This window comes from Alexandromys fortis, unplaced genomic scaffold, assembly GCF_014885135.2.
Source record: "Alexandromys fortis isolate MF-2015 unplaced genomic scaffold, M_Fortis_MF-2015_v1.1 scaffold_31, whole genome shotgun sequence".
Taxonomy (NCBI): Eukaryota; Metazoa; Chordata; class Mammalia; order Rodentia; family Cricetidae; genus Alexandromys; species Alexandromys fortis.
This window is the reverse complement of record NW_026067974.1, coordinates 13,224,105-13,246,679: the sequence shown is the minus strand read 5'-3', so window position 1 is coordinate 13,246,679 and position 22,575 is coordinate 13,224,105. Positions and strand designations below refer to the sequence as shown.

The 22,575-nt window shown below is 50.1% G+C and overlaps 3 protein-coding genes across 3 annotated transcripts; all 3 read right to left on the bottom strand.

Annotated features, from left to right (window-relative positions):
* Positions 1–219: 219 nt before the first annotated feature.
* Aoc3 (amine oxidase copper containing 3) lies at positions 220–7,358 on the bottom strand. Its single transcript, XM_050156485.1, has 4 exons — positions 5,479–7,358; positions 3,955–4,240; positions 3,443–3,572; positions 220–2,399 (listed from the first exon to the last, which is right to left on the bottom strand). The coding sequence occupies exons 1-4, from the start codon at positions 7,076–7,078 to the stop codon at positions 2,124–2,126; spliced, it is 2,292 nt and encodes a 763-aa protein (XP_050012442.1). The 5' UTR covers positions 7,079–7,358; the 3' UTR covers positions 220–2,123.
* Positions 7,359–7,628: 270 nt separating this feature from the next.
* Positions 7,629–14,589, bottom strand: Aoc2 (amine oxidase copper containing 2). Its single transcript, XM_050156486.1, has 4 exons — positions 11,176–14,589; positions 9,017–9,302; positions 8,707–8,836; positions 7,629–8,441 (listed from the first exon to the last, which is right to left on the bottom strand). Exons 1-4 carry the CDS (start codon positions 12,764–12,766, stop codon positions 8,175–8,177), a joined length of 2,274 nt encoding a protein of 757 aa, XP_050012443.1. The 5' UTR covers positions 12,767–14,589; the 3' UTR covers positions 7,629–8,174.
* Positions 14,590–14,709: 120 nt separating this feature from the next.
* On the bottom strand, positions 14,710–22,352 carry Psme3 (proteasome activator subunit 3). The gene is made up of 11 exons (XM_050156518.1): positions 21,942–22,352; positions 21,238–21,270; positions 21,058–21,120; positions 20,747–20,851; positions 18,938–18,986; positions 18,457–18,569; positions 18,200–18,268; positions 18,052–18,119; positions 17,901–17,955; positions 17,698–17,784; positions 14,710–16,413 (listed from the first exon to the last, which is right to left on the bottom strand). The coding sequence occupies exons 1-11, from the start codon at positions 21,981–21,983 to the stop codon at positions 16,333–16,335; spliced, it is 765 nt and encodes a 254-aa protein (XP_050012475.1). The 5' UTR covers positions 21,984–22,352; the 3' UTR covers positions 14,710–16,332.
* Between the last annotated feature and the right edge of the window lie 223 nt (positions 22,353–22,575).

Below are 22,575 nucleotides of genomic sequence, written 5' to 3'. Positions count from 1 at the left end.
ACTCCAGTTCCATCGCTTCTCCTTATCCCTCCTCTGAGAGAGGCGGTGGGGAGGGGGGGGGGCTGCTGACTGAAGCTTAACATTTCCCCAGAGTTGACGCAAGAAAGGCAAGAGCGGTACCACAGGCCACCTACTTCTTCAGCGCTCAAGATCTCAGACTCTCACTCCCCCCAACACACACAACATATTTGAAAAAAAGAAACAGAAAAGACGGGACAGTTCATGTTTGGGGCCACTTGTTTATTCTGATGAAGCAATAATAGTCACATGGTTCAGTACATGGGATGTTCTGGGTGGCATTCAGTACCCAGTTCCCGCTCTCACCCATCCTCCTCCCCAGAGGTAATCAGTGTTACTCATTTCTCAATGCAGGAATAAACAAATACGCACTTATATCCTCCTCATATTTAGGTTTTCTTTTTGTCTTTAAAGAATTCTTTTTATTTCTGTGTCAGCGTCTGGGTGGGGTATGGGCATGTGGACAGGTGCCCATGAAGAGGGCGTTGGATGGCCTGGAGCTGGAGTTACAGGTGGTTGTGGGCACTTGATGTGGGTGCCGGGAACTAAACGTGGGTCCCCTGCAAGAGCGGTGTGTGCACCCTTAACCACGGAGCCATCTCTCCGGTGCCTTTCTTTCATTTTAACGGTGCTGAGAATTAAACCCAAGGCCTTGTACACAATGAACAACAACAACAAACCCATCTATCTATTGTAAAACTGTGCCTTGGGTTCTCTACCCCTGAGTTACATTTCGAGCCCTTGGTTTTGTGAGATAAAACCACTCACTGTGTAGATCAGTCAAGCCCCTAGGCGGACTCTGGGATCACAGCTGGGCACTATCACAGCTGTCTAAGTTCTCCTTGCTCTAAAAACACAGGCAGGGGAGTGAACGGAAGCATTTCTGCATGCCCTTTCCCAGTGAAGGTTACTTCCTACTAACAAGTAATGACAGAACAATTTTCAGCTCAGCTGGATTGCACTGTAAGACTGTCACAATGGGCCTAGCCTGGTCAGTCTGCTCAGGAACGGTGCACCTTGTTTCCAGCCACTGGTGTTTCTTTGTACCGTCCCCTGTCCAGAACTCAGGAAAGCCAGTGACGGGAAGCCCTGAAGCAGGTCCCATGAAGCCATATCCCTCTCTATCATGCTCATTTGCATGTCTGCTTCTAATTGGACATCCCTTCCTTTGAGCATGAAGTCCCAGGGCTTTCTGTTTCTCACCTTTGATGTCCTCACATGGTCCCTACTCCACTGGTCCCAAACTGGCTACTGCGGGGCACAGAGACCATAGTCATGCAGAGTCGTGGAATAAAATAACTGTTTGTCATAATCATAGCAACTCCAAGCCACCTGCTGTCTCTACGACCATCTTGAAGAGAGCACAAAGCAGGACTGTAGCAGGGACAACGCCTGCTGTTGATATGTGATGGGTGTTAGGAGCCAAGCAAGCCTGGTCCTTTCCAATAAGATGTTGTTCCATTGAATCTTTGAGACTTTCACAGACTCGGGACCAGGAGAAGGGAGTGCAGTTGAGAAATGAGGGGCTGAGAGAACACAAAGGACAGGCATCCCCTTCGGACTGAGTGGGAAATCCTAGAATGTAAGAGTGAGCAGGGACTCCGGGAGGTGTGGGCAAGAGAGAGGGAAGAGGGAGGCTGGGGGGAAGAGGATTGTGGACAGGGGTCCCTTTCAGCTCATCTGTGGATGCTCCAGACTCAGGAAGACCCTACTCTGCAGTCTCTAGAGAATTATCCTCATTGCAGAGTCCTCGGAGTGACTATAAAACTTTTAATAAAAATCAAAAAGAAGGAAAGAAAAAGGAACCATTTAGGAAAAAAAAAAAAAACCCAATCCATAGCCATCACCCCAGGCTCCTAGCCAGGGCACTCTTCTCCCAAGGCAGGAACTCAGTACAGCCATGATCAACAAAGCCCAGTGTCCCTGTGTGTCAGGCATCATGGGCTCAGGTTGCTCCAGGCAGGGAGGAGGAGACAGCAGAAGATAGATGGGCTATCAGAGGTGTGAGGACAAAAGAGGGAACCAGACCGCCCTGTGCACTGCCAGCTGTTGCTCCCCAGTCCTTACCCCAGGGGCCTTGGCTGGACTGTCCATCCAGGGGACACTTATTTGTGAGTAAAGCCCCCATGGGAGAAGCCAGGGAGGTCAGGGGCACAGGTGGCAGTTTGCGGTAGGCAAGCCAGGGGGTTGACCTCACAGGCACCGACATCCTGGTCCTCCCGGAAATAGATGGAGTCAGGCGAGTAGAAGGAGGGGTCCTCATCAAAGAAGTTGTAGGGTCTGAGGTAGAAGCCCACCCCGTTTCCCACAGTCACCGTGTTGGGGATGTCTTCTGCATGTGGGATGTGCAAAAACCCGGCTGTCACCCAGGCCACCAAGTCCTGCGGGAGAGAAAAGAGGATGGGGAGGTGGGCTAGACACAGCCTCCCTGTACAGTGGTCTGTTCACGAGTCCACAGATCTTGAATCTTTAAATAGTGTCTCCTTCAGATGTCCCAGGAGTCAAAACGTAAAAAGCTCATTCCATTTTGGGAACCACGGCTGCCTCCCTGAGACGGGGCCTCTGTATCTCCATCTCTGCTGCCCCCATCACAGCGTCTTTTGCCGGCTCACACCGGAGGGTGATCACTCCAGGCGACTTCCGCTTTTCTTTCCTAATTCTCTAAGAGCCCCCAGAGTGTAACTCAGGGGAGAATTGTGGAACAGGGACATTCAGACCTTAGAAGGTGGGAACGGGCTGGAGAGATGGCTCAGAGGTTAAGAGCACTGGCTGCTCTTCCAGAGGACCTGAGTTCAATTCCCAGCAACCACATGGTGGCTCACAACCGTCTGTAATGAGATCTGGCGCCCTCTTCTGCTGTGCAGGCAAACATGCAGACAGAATACTGTATACATAATAAATAAATCTTCAAAAAAAAAAGTGGTTTCAAGTTGACATGTAGAATGCACCCTTCAAGGCAGGGATGGGAGCTGTTGTGGTCTGTGGTTTTCTCTGTAAAAAACCTCAGGCCTGGAAAGGGCTCAGGCCACAAACCTGAGACTTTGAGGGCTTTAGGACCCAGTCGTTTGCACATGACTTCTCAACCTGTGGGTCACAACCTCTTGGGGGGGGTCACACTTCAGATATTCTGCATATTAGATATTACATTACAATTCATAACAGTAGCAAAATTACAGTTAAGAAATAGCAATGAAATAATGTTCTGGCTGGGGGTTACCCCAACATGAGGAACTGTATGAAAGGATCCCAGCATCCAGAAGGCTGAGAACTGCTGTTCTAGATGTCATGATCACATCCACTGACGGGCAAAAGGCAAGAACCAGCTCCTTTGCTGAGGAGTTCAGATGGTTTCCAGGGACCCACCCGTGAGAAGGGAAAGCTCATCCTTGTACCCCCATCTCGGTTCATCCCACCGGCAGCTCACCTCTCCAGCAATGGTCTCGTTGCTGATGAAGTTAGAGAAATCCACAGTGGGGGTCCATGGGTCATTCTGGTTGAAGATGCTAGAGCTACTAGGCTCTTTCTCCTTCCTTCGGGTCACAGCCAAGTGGTACCTAGAAGGGCACTGGTTAGGTCTCCATGTTTGCTAAGACCAACATGATGCCTGTTTCCGATGGGGGCAAGGTCTGTGCTCTGACCAACCTCCACATATGCTCACACAGTGACACCTGGCTCTAGAACCCCTGACACCACACTGGAGGAGGTTCATGTCATACCCCTGCCATTGCACAGAACAGCCCACCCCACCCCTGAACAGAAAAGAGTTCTTCCCTGACTCTAGTCCTCTAAGGGGATATGACAGCCCTACCCATACCCCTTGTGCCCAGAGACAGGCAATGTTGGAAACAGTCTAATCTGTTTCCAGGTACCCATCCTCTGCCCCTGCCGCACCCCAGGGCATACCTCCCCAACCATCTCTGATCACCTGCCACTCACCTCCCCCAGCTGAAGGCTTTCTCTATGGGGCTTTTCTGGGGCAGTGGTTCCCCGGCAAAGCTGAAGATTTGGATGCGGTAGCCTCGCCTATGACCCCACTTGTTGCTGTGGTTACTGGCCAGATACAGGTAGCGAGGGGTGACAACCCCCATGGGGAAGGCAGCCTCCTCCTCTGTCTTCAGCAGCTTCCGAGTCACCTGCAGCCTCTGTGTCTGGTGCTCAGGGCGCCAAGGTACGTTCATGGGGACAAAAGCCATGTCCTCTGCCCAGGCCCAGTTCTTCAGCCCTGTGTAAAGTGTGTAAGGGCTAGTCATTGGGCCACTCTGGACATTTCTGGCACCCACCTGACTTCAGAGTGTCCCTCCCTGTCCCAAGACCTCCCCCATCCTTCAGACAAAACTATTAACCCATAAATTTAAATATTCAGGTGCTGAAGATATGGCTCAGTGGTTAAGAGTGCTGGGTCTTCCACCAGACTGCAGTTTGCCTCCCAGCACCCATGCCGAGCCATTCACAAGTGCCTGGAACTCCAGCTTCAAGGAGATCCAACAGCTCTGGTTTCCAGTGGCATGTACCACTCATGTGCGCTCATGTATCACTCATGTGCACTCATGTACCACTCGTGTGCACTCATGTACACTCATGTACCATTCGTGTACCACTCGTGTGTGCTCGTGTACCACTTGTGTGCACTCATGTACCACTCGTGTGCGCTCATGTACACTCATGTACCACTCGTGTGCGCTCATGTCTCTGTGAATTCAAGGTCAGCTTGGTCTACAGAATGAGTTCCAGGACAACCAGGGCTACATGGAGAAACTGAATCGAACTCCACCTTTCCCCCCAAAAAAGGAGTGGAAACAGTGACCCAGTGAGAGTTCTGAGATATTTCATATTGAGAACAGAAAAAAAAAATCAGTTGATGACTCAATGTAGGGAAAAAAAAAAGAAAGATGATCTTCAGGAAATCATGACAGCCTTGGCTGTCTCTGTGACCACAAACCTCAGGAGCCGGAACCTCTCCCCAGTACCCACTATCCCCCTGCACTGAAGCCAAGGGTGCCCAGAAAGAGCTGAAAAATCAAGACAGAGGAGGGTCCATCTCTCACAGGAATGTGGAGCAACGGTTCTTCCAAGCCTCGCTTGCACGCCCAGAGACTCAGCAGACCCAAACACTCCAGAGCTGCAGCACCGTACATGGGACAGAGCTGTGCTGGGAAACAAACTGCTGCGTGCTTGAACAGAGGCCCATGTGCGCTCAAGGGACTCTGGGAAACCAGATGCTGCCTTCTCCCTCAGCTTAGCCATTTCCCAAGGTTTCCTAAGGTGGTCACATATATAGAAACGGGCAGCTTTACACCCAGCTAGGGAGCTACAATCCGAGTAAAATCTGGCTGCCATCTCTCCCAACTAGCCTACAACGAAGCATGAAACCCCAAATCTTTCTTTTGTGAATTACCTACATAAACCCCAAAGCAGGAACGACACTTATCCCCCTCCCTGATGTCCCTCAGACTGTCTCACCTGCCACATCCAGGTCCACTTTGAAGTGAGCACTGTGAGTATGTACCGTGCCCAGTGTGTGTTCCTCAACTCGGTTCCCGAATTTTTCACCAGCACCGAAGAAGAATGCTGAGCTGATGTAACCCGTGGCATGGAATTTGACTTCTATGGCCCCGTTGGGATGGAAGACCATGTCCCACACATAGTCGTAATTGAGCAAGGTAGCCACAGATCTGACCACAAGCACTGTCTCCACAACACCCCCAAAATAGTGGGAGTAGAAATCCGAGTGGTGTCGTCGTAGCGGGAGGCCCTGGTTCTGTTCAAACACACAAAATGCATCACGTAGTGTCTTGGGGGTCTGAGATTCCAGAAGGAAATGCCAGTCCACATAGGTGGCTAAGTAAGGACAGTCCACCCCACGGGTCAGTGGGGTAGAGTATTTGCCAATGCCAAAGTTACCATCCATATAGCAGGTCAGCATTGCTGCTGGGGAATTGCCACCATACAGAGCTATGGCCTCCTGAACACTGATTTCATAGGCCACCCTCTCCCCTTGAAAGCGAATATCAAAGATCCTCGGGCCACTGAAAGCTCCAAGGCCAAAAGAGAAAGTCCACAACGAGGAGGCCACTCGAGTCCCCTGGACACTGAAGCGGGGTCCCTGGGGATGGAACTGCAGAGGGGAAGCTGGACCCGGTGGCACTGAGGATTTTAGGGACCAGGACCCACCTGTGCCATTGTTTGGTACCAGCACCACATTTATCAGGCCATTCTCAAAGCTCTCCTCCAGTTGAATCAGATTATCAAAGTAACGGCCTTGAAAGAACACCTTCTGGATGCTCCACAGGGCTGGGTCCAGGGCCTTATGGTCTACCAGCAGCTCCAAGCCAATAGGGTGTGGGTAAAACCCAGCCCCTGAGAGGTTGTAATACAATCCAAACCAGGTGGTCCGGTCCCCCGATTGCAGACCACGGGGGGCTGTAGTCATCGTAAGCAGGTTGTGGCCCCCTTGTTTATAGAAGCAACAGTGATGGAGGAGCCCAGAAACCTGGGGCAGCTCCCTGTGGAAGATCATCTGGTCGATATCCTGATACTCTCTGGCTAGCACAGGGCGCCGGTAATAGGGCACAGGCCCACCATGACGCTCCACGGTCACATCCCGCATGTAGGACGGGTGAGGCAGGGGCCCCACCACCAGCTCAGTCACGTTGGGCTGGGGTTGTGCACCAAAGAAGATGATGGCCAGCGCCTCTCGGGCAGGCGGCGGGCCCCCTCCGTCCAGGTGGGCCAGGGCTGCAGCCTTGGCAGGCAGCTGCAGCTCCACCGAGAAGACGCAGTTGTCTGAGGGCCGAGCCTGGGCTGCGTCCACCAGCCCTGGCCCCAGGTGCTTGGTCAGAAAGCTCATCACAGCTGTTAGCTCCTCGGGGCTCAGGTCTGCAAAGAGCTGACCATGGCCAGGATTTGTCCAGGGCTGGGCACTAGGAGGAACGGAGGGGCACTGGGGAGGTTGGCTCAGTCCACCCCCATCTCCGCTCCTGCCAGCTAACAAAACACAAACCAAGGCAAAGATGGTGATGACAGCCAGAGCAAGGAGCACCAGGGTAGTCTTCTGGGTCATCGTTCCTTGCAGACGGACAGCTTTCCATCAGACGCGGACTCTTCTCGGCTGAGTCCAGATGCTAGCAGCTTCTTTGCATTCTGGTGCTTTGTCTGAGGGCGGGAACAGGGAGGCTGGAGCCAGAGTTGGAGGCGGCTCTGAGCTGGCTGCAGTGATATTCACAGACCTTACATGGCTTTGTCCTCCAGCTTCCCCATCAGAATGTGCTCTCTGGGTCAGGGTTTGGGTTGAGAGAAGGGGGAGGAACCCAGTCTGTGCATGGGAACCCACTACCAGCAAGGAGTGGGGTCTGCCCCATAGCCCTGTGCCCCCCAGGCCAAGTTCTTCCCCCGCTCCCACCTTTCGAGCTTGCTTCTTTTGCTTTCACTGGGAAGGATCATCTGCCAAGGAAACCCCCCACCTCCAGTCTCTTTCCCAAGCAACATTCCTTGGCCAGGTCTAACCTCCCTTCCTGTGTATCTTTCTGTTGCTAAACTTCCTTGGCTAAAGTTCTTAATATTCTCCCGGGAACTCCACATGCTTTCAAAAGCCAAAGAGTAAACTCAAGTAAAAGTTTTGCAAACCATTTTATTATCAGTTACACACAACCGTTCCTTTGAGATACACACGTGTAAGATAAGGCCTGGTGTAATGTGAACCCCAGCGAGTTTTGAAATGGTAGAATTTGTGGTATTTTGTTTGAGTATTCCAAAAACACTTTTAAACAAATTATCATTTAAATAGCTAGCAGAAGCCAGGAGTAGTGGTGCATGTCTTTAATCCCAGCAGTTCAGAGGCAAAGGCAGACAGATCTCTGCAAGTTGAAGTCAGCCTGGTCTACATGGCAAGTTCCAGGACAGCCGGGGCTACATAGAAAGACCCTGTCTCAAATAGAAAAAAAAAAAAAAAAAAAAAAAAAAAAAACACAGGCAGGAGGCAAGAATCAACCCAGAAGAGGAGGCCCAGGGATTTAGTGTGGCCAGAGGCTGTTTTCTAAGGAGCAGAGGGTGGAGACCTGGGGTGGGGATGGGGCAGGTGATAAAACCACAGGAGATAGAATAGAGGTGCTTGCGGCTCACTCCCTGGCCCCCTGGGGTCTTACCACAGCCTCAGGCCTCTATAAGCCTTCATAGGAAAAGGAGGGCAAGTTGGGTATACAGGCTGCCCGCTGTGGGGTGCAGGCCACAGGGTTGACACTGCACAGCCCCGCATCCTCGTCCCTCTCAAAGTAGATGTTGCCAGGGGAGAAGATAGAGGGATCCTCATCGAAGAAATTGTAGGGTCGGAGCAAGAAGCCCACACTGTTCCCCACAGTCACTGTGTTGGGGATGTCCTCAGCATGGGGGATGTGCAGGAAACTGGCTGTCACCCAAGCCACCAGATCCTGCAAGGAGGAAAAGCAGAGGCCTTTGGAGGCAAGGAATGTCCTCCCAGCTGCAGTTTCCCAGCCTCTAGCCTCAGCCTGGCTTCTGCCTCTGCCAACCACATTCCTACAAAGAACACTTCATGACCTGTGTAAGGAGCTGGGTGGGGTCCTAGTGTGGTGACTAATTGCCCCCTAGTAGGGATGACCTGCACTAGGTGGAGGCTGGCCAGCCAAGTTGCCAGGAAAAGTGAAGGCCTTCTCCTCTACCTCTGAAGCTACCAACCTCTCCTAAGAGGGTTTCATTGTTGATGAAGTCAGCAAAGGCCATGGTCGGGGTCCGCAGGTCATTCTGGTAATAGATGCTGCTGCTTTGGTATTCCTCCTCCTTCCTCTGCGTCACCACAAGCTGGTATCTGACCAGGAATTGTAGGTAGGTGATGTTGGAAAAATCAGAGCTTTACAGTCCTACAAGTCCCTTGGATCGGATGCTGAGACTATTTCCCATCCCATATCGACATGGATCTGAAGGCAGGTCCAGGGTACGGCTGGGGGACAAGTCCTTCCCTCACACCCATTCCCAGGGCCCTCCTCACCTTCCCCAGCTGAGAGCCCTTTCAATGTCACTCTCCAGAGGTACATGGATACCACGAGGGCTGTGGATCTGGATTCGGTACCCACGCTGGTGGCCCCAGGCATTGGTCTGGTTGGTAGCCAGGTAAAGGTATCGAGGAAGGGAGCTCCCCAGGGGAAATGCAGCCTGGTCCTCCCTGCTCAGGACCTGCCTGGTCAGCTGTAGGCGCTGTAGCTGATGCTCCGGGCTCCAGGGGGCTGCTACAGGCTCAAACACCGAATCTTCAGCTACCACCCAGTTTTTCAAGCCTGTCAGGATGAGGAAAGGGAGAATTCTACACTGGGGTGAGGTTGCTCAGACAGAATCCTTGGTTTCCTCTTGATGCCTATATTACTATCTGACCACAGGCCTCAGAGAACGCTATGCTCGGAGTCATAAGCTTGGGCAAGGGCTAACCCACCATTTCAATCGGATAATTGTTGGTCACATGTGGCTACATATACTGAAAATCCAGTTCGTCAGTCACACTAGCTGCTCAAGCATCGCTAAGCCGGGTGACACATACCTGAAATCCAGTACCTGGGAGGCAGAGGCAGGGGACGGCTGCCAAGTCAAGTCTGGACTGATCTACAAAGTTACAATATAATCAGGGTTACATAGTGTGACCCTGTCTCAAAACTGAAAGGGAGAGAAAGAAAAGGAAGGAAGGAAGGAAGGAAGGAAGGAAGGAAGGAAGGAAGGAAGGAAGGAAGGAAGGAAGGAAGAAGGGGCTATGTCCAAAGCCAACCTACTAAATAGCGAGACCCAGTCTTAAACCACGTGGCAGTCACATATGGCTGGAGACTTAGGGCAGCCACAACACGGAAGACTCTATTAGTATGGGCCTACCCAGTAGACCCTACAACAGTTTGCTTCTCACTCTCACCTTCTGAATCTCAATGGCTAACACAATACTGTTTTATGGCTATGCTCAACACATGGAAAAACACATGCTGACTGAAACATTCCTGTGACTATGAAAGAGACTTGAAGTGACACGGAAAAGCCAGTCCTCTTCCACAGTCCCTGCAGATTCCTCCCAGCTCCAGGACTCCACTCTCTTAACACAGGGGACACTACTGCCAGTCTTTCGAAAGTGAGCTTTGTAGCTTCTTCGATCCTACTGCATGCACCAAACCCTGCATCACCCAGCACAGCACTTTTTCCTCGAGGCTCAGGACATTTGGTTCCCTTAAATGTGTGACCATGATACACACTCTAAAAGCCAAAGATGTTGAGTATTTTCCAATTGTCAGATTGTGAGTATTGCAGATTATAATATATGGTCATCATGTTAGTCTTGGGTCTCTTACCCCCTACCACCTCCCCACACCCAAAAACCACAAACGCAAGCATAGTGTGCAAGGTACACATGCCAGGGCCTCACACTCGAGAATGTTTCACAAGATAGGTGTTTGGTCAGACATTACACTTGGGCAGCCACTTCCTTCCTGTTCCATCTCCCCTGCCTTCCTTAGTTTCCCCAAGTGTAAAATGAAGGTCTTGGTGGAGTTGACTTCTTTCTGGGTCCATGTGCTTTGATGAGTTTGTTTTCTCTCCTCCAGAGTCTGCCAGGAGCAGCAAGCGCCAGACTGGCAGCCAGCTTATCCCAGACTTGCCACAACAGAGGACTGTTAATAGTGATGACAGGAGAGGGTGGCCTTCCCACACTGTTAAGTGGCACTAACTGCAGAGCTATCCCCAACCCTGACACCTTTCCTCCCCATGTACAGACCACAGCATCCCTAGCCCTACGGCAAACTCTTCAACCAGACTTTTGGTTACCTCTGCTCAGGTCCTTGTCCCATCCACCCACCCTGAGCTCAAGAGGCCAAGTGCTGGCTCTAGTCCCATCCAATTCTCACTGGGTCAATCTCTCTGGTTAAGGCAGCAGGGCACAGCCATTACATTAAGTTAGTTTCACAACTGCAGATCTGGGGGAAGGAACCAGAAGGTGGGAGCTGGGCAGATGAACCCTTTCATCCTTGACCAGATGCCCAGGTGTGACTAGAGCGGCACTCAGACAATCCTCCTCCTCCGGAGGTTAGGCTGTCCTCACCACCTTTCAGACTGCAGCCCGGTCTGGAAGCTTCCAGCACTGTGTGCTACTTCCAACCCTCAAGCCTCAGCCCCAGAACTCACCTGCCACGTCCAGGTCCAGCTTGAAGTGGAAAGCGTGTGTGTGCACTGCTCCCAGCACTCGCTCTCCCACGCGGTTCCCGAAGAGGAGGCTCTCAGCCCCTCCATTCAGGAAGACTGTGTTGATATAGCCTGTGGCATGGACACGCCCTTCGAGCGCCCCATTTGGATACAGTATAAAGTCCCAAATGTAATCGTAGTTGCCCACTGATGACACCGACCTGACCACAAGGCCTGAGCTGGCCAAACCACCGTAGAAATGACCCCCTATGTAGTTGTGGTGCCTTCGAAGGGGTAATCCTTGGGCCTCCTCAAATACACACACAGCCCCTGGGAGCAGCCGGACTGCCCCTGTGCTTACTAATACATGGATGTCAATCATTGTGGCCTGGTAAGGGCAGTCCACCCCCCGAACCAAGGCTCGGCTGTTTTGGCCAAGCCCAAAGCTGCTGTCCAAGTAACGGAGCATCATCGTCTTGGGGGAATCAGCACCGTAAACAGTCAGGCACTCCTGGACACTGACTTCATAAGCCACACGCTCACCCTTAAACCGAACATCAAAAAGTCTTAAGCCAGTGAACACACCATGACCAAATGTAAACATCCAGAGGGGGGACACCACTAAGTTTCCCTGCACATTGTACTGGGGACTCTGGGGTGAGAACTGAAGAGGGGGAAGTGGGGGTTCCAGAGTAACTCGAGACCTCAGGGAGGAAGCCTCATTTGGTGTGGGCAGAGGAACCCGAACCACTTCTAGGCGGCCAGCCTTAAATTCCCATTCCAACTGGGCCAAGTCTGCATAGTAGTGCCCAAGGTAGAAGACCTGCCGGACCACCCAGTGGGCAGGGTCCAGGGCTCTGTGCTCCAGCAGTAGCTCCAACCCCACAGGGTGAAGGAATATTCCAAGACCTGAGATGTTATGGTAGAGGGCTATCCAGGTAGTCCGGTCCCCTGATTGGAAGCCACTAGCAGAAGAATGCAGAGGTGCCAAGGTAGAGCCATTGTAGTTCAAGACAGAAGCCAGAAAAGTGGGTGCCTTTGGGAGCTCCACTTCTTTCAAATACCTCCAAATCTGAACGTACTCCACTCTCAGCTTGGGGCGCCGGTAATAGGGCACAGGCCCACCATGACGCTCCACGGTCACATCCCGCATGTAGGACGGGTGAGGCAGGGGCCCCACCACCAGCTCAGTCACGTTGGGCTGGGGTTGTGCACCAAAGAAGATGATGGCCAGCGCCTCTCGGGCAGGCGGCGGGCCCCCTCCGTCCAGGTGGGCCAGGGCTGCAGCCTTGGCAGGCAGCTGCAGCTCCACCGAGAAGACGCAGTTGTCTGAGGGCCGAGCCTGGGCTGCGTCCACCAGCCCTGGCCCCAGGTGCTTGGTCAGAAAGCTCATCACAGTTGTTAGCTCCTCGGGGCTCAGGTCTGCAAAGAGCTGACCCTGGCCATGGTGTGTCCAGGGATGAATTCTGGGAGGAATGGAGGGGCATCGAGGAGACTGGCTGGAACTGCCTTGCCTGGTCAGCAAGACATAGGTCAGAGCAAAGACGGTAAGGAGAGCGAGCACCAGACACCCCAGCAGCACCTTGAGAGCCATGGTTGTTCGCGGAGATGCAGTCACTCCAACGGCAGCTCTTTTCTGCTTCTGACATTACAGCTTATGGACAAAACTCCACCCCGTGGGCTGGACAGGAAATTTCTGATCATGTTTTATGTTAATTCTGTTTCAATTTTCTGTCCTGAGGTTTGGCTCAAAATGTTCCTTTCCTAAACTCCAACTGCTAATAGTCTGTAACCTTCCATTAGTAGAGCAGATGAGAAGGCATTGGGATAATGATATGCAAATTCCTTGTGACCTTAAACAGTTCTGAGAAGGCAATTTTGATGCATAATCCTTTCCGTGTCACACAGGAGAACTAATAAAACATCATTACTAGAATCATGCCCCAAGCAATAGTTCCTGGAACTACTGCCCAGCTCAGCAGTAAGTTCTTAGCTCTACCTGGGACCTAATGCAGTATCTGAATTGGGAGTCTCAGGCCTTATTATCTATCCAGTTAGTGAGAAAATACTGGTTGAGGTTCTGGGCTTCCTGTTCATACTGGTACAATGAACCCATCCAAGCTGTGGTAGTCTTAAAGCTGCTCATCTCGAGTTTCTTGCCTATAAATGCACAGTGGGACAGGGTCACTTATGTCCACAGTCTCAACACTCTGGAGGATTGTTAGTTCAATGCCAGGTGAACTACATAGTGAGTTACTGGCCAACCTCAGTGACAACCTGCCTTTAAAAATGACGAATTGGGCAGTGGTGGAATACATCTTTTATCCCAGCACTTGGGAGGCAGAGGCAGGTGGATCTCTGTGAGTTTGAGACTGACTAGCCTGGTCTACAAGAGCTAGTTCCAGGACAGGCTCCAAAGCTACAGAGAAGCACTGTCTCAAAAAACAAAAACAAACAAACAAAAAAGAGATTAAAAAAAAAATACAGCCAGGCATGGTGGCACACACTTTTAACCCCAGCAATCAGCGGAAGGTGGATGTCTGAGTTTGAGGTTAGCCTGTCCTTGAGTTCCAGGAACGCTAGGACTGTTATAGACACAACCAAAAAAACATATATATAAAATGCAACCATACACACAAGTGCTTAATAATCCCACAAAGCAGGCAAAAGCTACTTGTTAGCTAGCGACACTAAACTCTGGGACAGAACAAATAGATGTCCCTTTCTTGCTGGGGGCCTTAAACCTCTACAAAGTTGTCTTACTAGAAAAGGGGAGGGCATTTTACTTCTGAGGGACATGAGACTCCTGCAAACACTTTGAGTCATTTAACCATCCCCAGGGGTCCCCTCAAACAAGTTCAAGTATTATGTAGAAAGGAAAATTATGACAGAAAAGGCTGGATAGGGCGTGCCTGAGTGGCTGTTCCCACACAGAACCACAGCAACCTCTGCTGGTAGCTCATGGGTATCACAGGGAAGGAATCAGGATCTGGTGGATGGACAGAGAGGCAGTTTAAATTCCTGGAAAGGCTTTCACATAATTTATCTTCAAAATAAAGCAGGAACCACCTCCCTCTCTGGTCAAAAGCTTCACTCTTTTTTCTTCTTGTTTTTTCTTATTTATTTATTTGTTTGTTTGTTTATTTAAGAATCTTCTTGGTTTTTCGAGACAGGGTTTCTCTGTAGTTTTGGAGCCTGTCCTGGAACTAGCTCCTGTAGGGCGATGGTGGCGCACGCCCTTAATCCCAGCACTCGGGAGGCAGAGGCAGGTGGATCTCTGTGAGTTTGAGACCAGCCTGGTCTACAGAGCTAGTGCCAGGACAGGCTCCAAAGCCACAGAGAAACCCTGTCTCGAAAAACAAAACAAAAAAAACAAAGGCGTGCGCCACCACCACCCAGTGTAGAAGCCTCACTCTTGCCACCATGATGCAAGAGTTCAATAGCAAGTGTACACACAGCAGGCTGGCCAGGGCATCTGTGAAGGTGTCTGAATGCTCACACTATGTCCCTCAGTCACCAGATTATGGCACAAGGGTCTGCAGCTTTAGAAAGAGGTCAAAGTACCTGTATTTTTAATAATTTCTTGACATGGTAAAAGAATTTTACATTACAATCCAAGGTTGGTAGGGTGAGGAGGGGCAGTGGAACAGTCAAACAAAAAGGGAAGCTGAGAAACACATGGTGGGAGGGGAGGAGTTTAGCTGGAAGGGACCTGAGGGGTGGGTAGGAGTACTGCCCAACTGAAATGCAATTGGTTTGTTACTGAGCACTATTCATGGGAAGAGAGCATCCTGACTCCTTTTCTGTAGAATACTGGGAGTGAAATGATGCATCCCAGGTGGAATATGATTGGAGTTGGAAGACGGAGAGTAGTAAAAGCCAAACAGACACTGAGAGTCACTGGCAGGTTAACTGCAGATACCAACTCTCACTTAAAAAGCTGGGGGCTAATGGGGTTAACACAAAAGCTGTAACAAGTGAGATCTCTGGAAGATTCAAAAGAAGCAACTCTTCCATGGGTTTGACCTTCGCAGCATATTTATACACACACACACACACACACACACACGGGCACGTGTGTATGTGCACAGATACATATACACATGAATTACTGCTTTCCCTGGAAGCACAATACTATAAATAGGAGAAATATTTCCCAAAGGGAAAGCACAGCGAGGAGGAGCAGCCTCTGGACCTCATAGCTGCCCACACCCTACCCAATGCACAAGTTGGCCTGGGAGAAGGGCAAGTGAGGGCCAGAGGGGCCAGATTTGCATAACACCAAAGAACCTGAGTCACAGAGGAAAGGCCTTCATGAGCCCTCTGCTCCTCGGCTCTCCTTCAACTTACCCTGGGCACCAACGGCTACATTATCAGAAGAGAGGGTGGGCCTGGGACTTGCCTGGGTGGATGACTAAGACAACTGTCACCTGCTGAGGTGTTGCGTGTGTGACAGGGGCTGAAGGGGTAGTGGTGCAGGAAGGAAGGCTACGTTCTATAATGGAGCAGGAAGCATGTATACATGTCCCTATGCGTGTGTACAAGTGTACACAGTATCTGTGAAAACCCCAGTTATAAAAACATCCAGAGGAGCTCTAGGGATACAGCTGAAGGCCTAAGGTATCCCTAGTCAGGGTCAGGTTCAAGGAGGGGTAGACACAGGTGGAGAGCCCCAGGGCATCGCCAAGGCAGCTGCAGTGGGGAGGACCCAAAGTCCCACAGAAGCAAGAGACACTGGCCTGTGACAGGAAGATGTCCCTCCCACCTCTACTCCCCCAGTTCCTAAAAGACACCTAACATTTTCCCTACAGTTCCTCCAGCTTTTAACACAAAACTTAAAACAAGGAGAGGAAGGGAAGGGAAGAAAAACAAAAACCCCACAATTCTTGTGCCAGTATCTCGCACAAATCTGGAGTTCTCCAGAAATTAGGACAGGCTGGGTGTGGGGTTTGGGGAAGGAGATAGAAGAGTTCCTGAGGCCTGAAAAAAGAGGTAAACACATCACAGAACTAGATGAGAGTTTCATTAGACTCTAACTAAAAACAGAGAGGTGTGGTTACTATTTCCAGCCAGTTTCCCCATCACGATAGTCATGTAACAAACCAAGGCAATATCGGTCTTGAGCCAGACTCACAGAGTCCCCTGGCCCTGGCCCTGGCCTCAGTACAGTGTCTCTGCATTGCTGCTCCGGGGCCGTTTGATTTTCTCAATATTCTTCAGGATCATGTCATGTAGAGTGACCTGGGAAAGGAAAGGTCAGGGAATCATTCATTTCTTCAACCTCTACCTCATCAAGCAATAACACGTGTTACCTTAATTCTATCACTTGACCTCCTATATCCATTCCTTGAGCAGGCTACCAGTATTTACCACACTAACAAGTATAAGAAGTCCTTTAGGGCTGAAGAGATGGTTCAGAAGTTAAGAGCACTGACTGCACTTCCAGAGGTCCTGAGTTCAACTCCCAGCAACCACATGGTGGCTCCCAACCATCTGTAATAAGATCTGCAGGCAGAACACTGTATACATAATAAATAAATCTTAAAAAAAAAAAGTCCTTTAATGTGCAGCCTCATTTACTGCTAAACCCATTTTTGTAGTCGGTAATCTTAACTCCCAAGTGTGAGCTTGAACATGATCAAGAACACATTTTCTGGGCTGCAGGGATTGGCTCAGAAGCCAGGAGCAGGTATTGCTCTTGCAGAGGACCGGACCTCAGTACCTAGCACCCATGTCAGGCAACTCACAACTGCCATTAACTCCAATTCCAGGGAGTCTTACATCTTCTTTCTTTCTCTCTTTCTTCTTTCTTTCTTTCTCTCTTTATTATGTATACAATATTCTGTCTGTGTATGTCTGCAGGCCAGAAGAGGGCACCAGACCTCATTCCAGATGGTTGTGAACTACCATGTGGTTGCCGGGAATTGAACTCAGGACCTTTGGAAGAGCAGGCAATGCTCTTAACCACTGAGCCATCTCTCCAGCCCCACCTTCTTCTAGTAACCCCAGCTACCTGCACTCTCACACATGCACATACTGACACACAGAGATAATAATAATAATAAATAATAATAATAAAAAAAACTGGTTGGTTATGGTGGCACACATCTTTTAACACAGCATTTGGGAGACAGAATCAGTGAGTCTTGACACCAACACAGTAAGCTTCAGGCCAGCCTGGGCTACAAAGTGAGACCCTGTCTAAAAACCAAACAACAAAAGAAAACAAACGACTCACTACATGAAAGCTTTGGTTACAAAGCTATCTTTCTGATTCCAAGACCATGCTGTATAACACCTCTACCTAGACAGAACAGAAACAGCCAACTAGACTTCCTCAGCGAGTTCATGCTCTCCATACCCAGCTGACGAACAGTTATTCACATACCCTAGCCGGCCTCCTGCTTAGTCTCCTGAGCAGTTGGGATTATAGGCAGATACCATCCTGGCCATTCAGTTTCCCAGAAATTACCAGAGAAATAAGCAAAGCCAGGACAGCTATGGGCAGGGACTGACTTTACTCACATACTGATTCCTTAGTTCTGAAATGATGAGACGGAGGCTGATGTATTCTTTCTCGTCAATCTCGGTGACAGTGCGGCGATAGTCCTCCTGCATGGGAAGGAGGGGAGGCGAGTCTTCCAAGGCACAAATGCCCAGAGACAGCTCATTTCCAGGACCCTACCTATCCTGCCACCCCTACCTCAGACCCCAAAACCCCTACTTACCACATGGGGATATTTAGCTATTTTAGAAACCAATTTGGCTCTTGTAATATAGTATCTGGAAGGAGGAAAAAAGAGAGGCAACTGAAGGGGACACTGGACATGTCTCCCACTTCAACAGTTCAACTCCTAGGTACAGCCCAAGCAGCCCTACCTAGAAATCTGGTCCAGATAAGATGCAGCTTCACTCTCGACAGTTCTTAGTTCTGCAACTGTCTCCTCCTGTGGAGAAGAACAGGTGAGTCAAGTTACCTCAACATCACCCTACAGCAGCACCAGAGACAAGGCAGGGGACACATTACCTGAATAGACACCCCGAAGTTGTTCCCATCTTCTATTCTGGGAATCAAGAGCTGTACCCACATTTTGACCTAGAGTGTGAGAAGACAAAATGCATGTAGAAGGACCTTGGTCTTTTTTTACTAAAGCCATGAAGTACATGAAGGACAGATGTCAGAAACAAAGTAATCAAGAGACTTAACCTGCCACCCCACCCTTCATTCCATAGGTCAAGTGGAGCTATTTGGGTCCAGTCATAGGTCACTAGCCCGTGCCTCACCGTGTTACATTTCTCGATCAGCAGCCGAATCTCAGGTTTTACTTTCTCAATAATGTCCACCAGCTGCTGGTTGCTTTTTAACATCCCATTGGGCATCACAAACACCTTGGTTCCTGGAAGACACAACAAAGCCACATGTTCAGGGGAAGTAGACAGTGAAAGTACCCTCCATCTTTTCCTCTTTCCTAGACCTAGAAGATGGAGTGACCTTTGCCCTTTATCTTTCACAAACTAAATGATTCCACTGTCCCTTACTACCACTATCACTGCAGAGGGGAAATGACCCGGAACATGGACTTCTGTACAAGTGTGAAGTGTGGCTTCTGCACCAAGTCAGACCCTCCTGGTGTACTAGGAGATGAAGCAATGACCACTGTAGGAAGATACTAAGTGCTGATTCTCACTTTTTGAGCTGGTGAAAACCAGAACCATGCTGCCTCTCAGGACTGCTAGTCAGCCTAGATTAGGGGCCAGCTCTTACCTTGGAAGGCCTCTTCACATTCATCCAACCTGCGCTTCTTGTAAGTGGGCTAAGGGTATAAAGAAGCAGGAATTAGCTTGCATTCAGCTGCACAGACCCATTACAAGATACTATACAAGTTTAATCCATTCCTGGCCTTTAGGTTATTTTTTTTGTTTGTTTGTTTGTTTTCGAGACAGGGTTTCTCTGTGGCTTTGGAGCCTGTCCTGGAATTAGCTCTGTAGACCAAGCTGGTCTCGAACTCACAGAGATCCTCCTGCCTCTGCCTCCCAAGTGCTGGGATTAAAGGCGTGCGCCACCATCGCCCGGCTATCTTATTAATTTCTACACCAATATATATAAAGCTTTTAAAAGAGGCTCTTGCCATAAAAACTACAACAAAACACACTCTATCTGGGAAAGCCAATTTTTCAACAAATACAACACAAATAAAATTTACAAAGTATCAAAGGTGCCAGTGGAGCACTTCAGCAGGTAGGGGCACATACTGCCAACTTTGATAACCTCAGTTTGATCTCTAGGACAACATGGCAGAAGGGAAAAGAGCCGGCATGCTCCCTACCCACATGCTAAATAAGCAGTGTTTGTTTCTGAAGCAGTCAAGGAGCAGGAAAAATTCTATTTTAAAAAAACAGGAAGAAGGGGCTAGAGAGATGGCTCAGAGGTTAAGAACACTGGCTACTCTTCAGAGGTCCTGAGTTCAATTCTCAGCAACCATATGGTGGCTCACAACCATCTATAATGAAACCTCGTGCCCTCTTCTGGCCTGCAAGCATTCGTGCAGATGGAACATTGTACATATAATACGGTTTTAAAAAAATAGGAAGAGAGCAATCATGGCAGGTAGAGAATAAGGGGAGTATGCACAAATTTGTTGGTTCTAAAATAAAAGCAATATTCAATCAACAAATTCAGAACAGTACCTTCTATATGCTAGAATAGTGGGAGTTAAGGATACAAGCAATTAAAATGGTTCCTCCCTTAATTGCAAATTTAATTTGCTTTATGTCGGAGAAAGGATCCCAGTATGTGTCCCAACAAGCCCTCATTTCACTATGTATCCCAGGCTGGTCTTGATCTCACAACTCTCCTTCCTCAGACAAGCTGAGTGCTAAACCATCACACCCAGCTTAATTAGTTATAATTAAGACAGTTCTGAAAGCTAGTAATTAAAAAAAAATCACAGGAATCTAGACAAAACTATAGTATCACTGGTGTTACAACACAATGCAGACATGGAGCTAACACAGAATACGTATTAGCTGGCATGGTGGTGTACACACTTCAACCCGGCACTCAGACAGCAGAGGCAGGAAGATCTCAACAAGTTTGAGGCTGACCCGGTCTAATCTACATAGGGAGTTCCAAGCTAGCCGGGGTGATATAGTGAGACCCCCCACCTCCAAAACAAAACAAAGTTCAGGTGCTAAAGAGACAGTAAAGACAGGGACTGCAGCTATGCGGCAAGAAGAGCTGCTCTTCCCACCACAAGACACAACCCTCAACAGAAAAATCCTATTCTGGAGCATGGGGAAAGCCAGGCAGCTGGGAACAAAAAACAAAAATAAAAACAAAACACCAAAATCCTAGTTTAGAACTAAAATCTCAGGCCAACTCTGGGAGCAGCACTAAAATACTCACCTTGCTAAAAAGGGAACTAAAAAGTCCAAAACGTGGTGTTCTGGAGTCACCATAACCACCTAAAACAGAACCCCAGATCCCAGAAGCAAAGCCCAGGTCCTCTGCACATCCCGAGGCTTACCAAGAAATAAAATACTAAAAACACAAACATAAATGCAAGACACTCACACCATCCAGTCCGTCGTGGCTATTGGTGAGGAGAATGGGGTCAGGGACTGGGAGATTCATGTCTGAGTGGATCTGAGTTAGGTCATGGATATTTAGGATTGGTTCCTGAAAGAGAGACATTCACCCCAAAACAGTATTAGTGTAAGTTAAAAAAAAAAAAAAAGAGAGAGAGAGAGAGAGAGAAAGAGAGAGTGAGTGAGTGAAGAATTTCTTGTGAAAGAAAAGAAACGAGAGCCTCGTACATGAGAAAAGAATCAACACACAGTCAAAGACGGGAACCAAAGAGGTGGTTTCAAGAAGTAACTTCTCACCTTCAAAAAACTATCAAGTTCTAGTAACTTCTTTGGGAAAAAATTTGCCACCAAGTCTTCTGCCTAGACAGAGAAAATACACCCGAATTAATACACGTGGGCTAGTCAACCCCTATGGATAGCTCTTGTTGGGAAACACCCAGCTGGGAACCAACTCTTTTCTCCCGTGCAAACACTCACCTCACTTGTGATCCGCTCCCTGAAAGAATCAACCTAAAATCAACAGAGAGCAATTCAATGCCAGATGACACAAGGATAAGATGGGGAACCCCAAATCCAACTGTCTCTCCCTCACCTTGAAATTATAATCAGAAGGTGAGAGGCCCCCAGACTGCAAATACTTGATTTTTTTGAGGATCCATCTCTCCATCTCAGGAGTCTTTCGGGGCTGGAGGCCCTTCTCCCCTTTCACCTTCCTCCCCGCCCTCCTTCCCTCCCTCCGGCTGGTCTGAAATCCTCTGAATTTGATAAGCAGACAAAGGCCAGACTGAAAGTCGTGAGCTCATAAAGGTGCCAACTCCCACCCAGACCTGGCCTGGCGCGCGCAGCAGGCTAGCCTCCAAAGGCAGGGTCAGGGACAGGTTCCGGGGGCGGGGACGTAGCTGGGCCGGGGCACTTCCACCTGTCACTAGCCTAAAGTACTGAGTTTAACACGTGTCCGCGGAGGAGAACCTGGTGCGCTCCATCACCAGAAGCAGGGCAGAAAGCCACCCTACATCGTCTTCTCCAATGCCGTCTCCAGGCGTAGGGGGCTGGGTTGAGCCGAGCGGAAGCTCAGAGCTGGTGTCCCCAGGGAGACAAAGACGACATGGGGAGTAGGGAGCAAGTCCGACTGCTGGGGGGTTCGAAGGGAGGGATGAGGAGGCCTGGAGTTGTGCCGCTACCTTGAGCTTCACTTCCTGATCCACCTTCAGCAACGAGGCCATGGCCAGGCAGGGCCGTGTCCGCTCCGCTGGGTGCTGGAGGCGCTGTGGACTCCTGGGAGGGCGCCGGAGGGGCCTGAGGAATCTCCACTGCCCTCGGGACCGGCCGCCCTCGCTGGCTTGCTCACCGCTTGCTCGTTCCCTCCCTCCGTGCCGGCCGGCCACCCGCCCGCCTGCCGCCTGCTGCCTGCTAGCTCTCTCGCTCGCCCTCCCGGCTTTCGCCGCTCACGCCGGAAGGTACGTCACAGCCAATCGCCGGGACTCCGGCGAGGATTAGCACGTGCTCCGCGCAGCCGCGCTGATGTTAGGCTCTTAGAGGTTCCTGCCGGGGCTCTTAGGGCTCCGGCCCCTGTGCCCTGAGGTGCTAAACCTGGGTCAGGGATGCTGAGACCCAATGCTCCCGGGGACTCAAGAGTGGTGTGTCCTATTGTCCCGGAACTCGACTTCACCGTGGGACCGCGTGTGTCCCTGCTTCTGGGAGTGTAGCCGTCGCGTCCTAGTGACGTTGCCTGGAGAAGCCCGCGTCTCCGGTCCCTTGTTGAGCGTTCCGGGCTGACTCCCTGCCTCCTGCCTCCCATCCCTTTCTCCCTCCCCC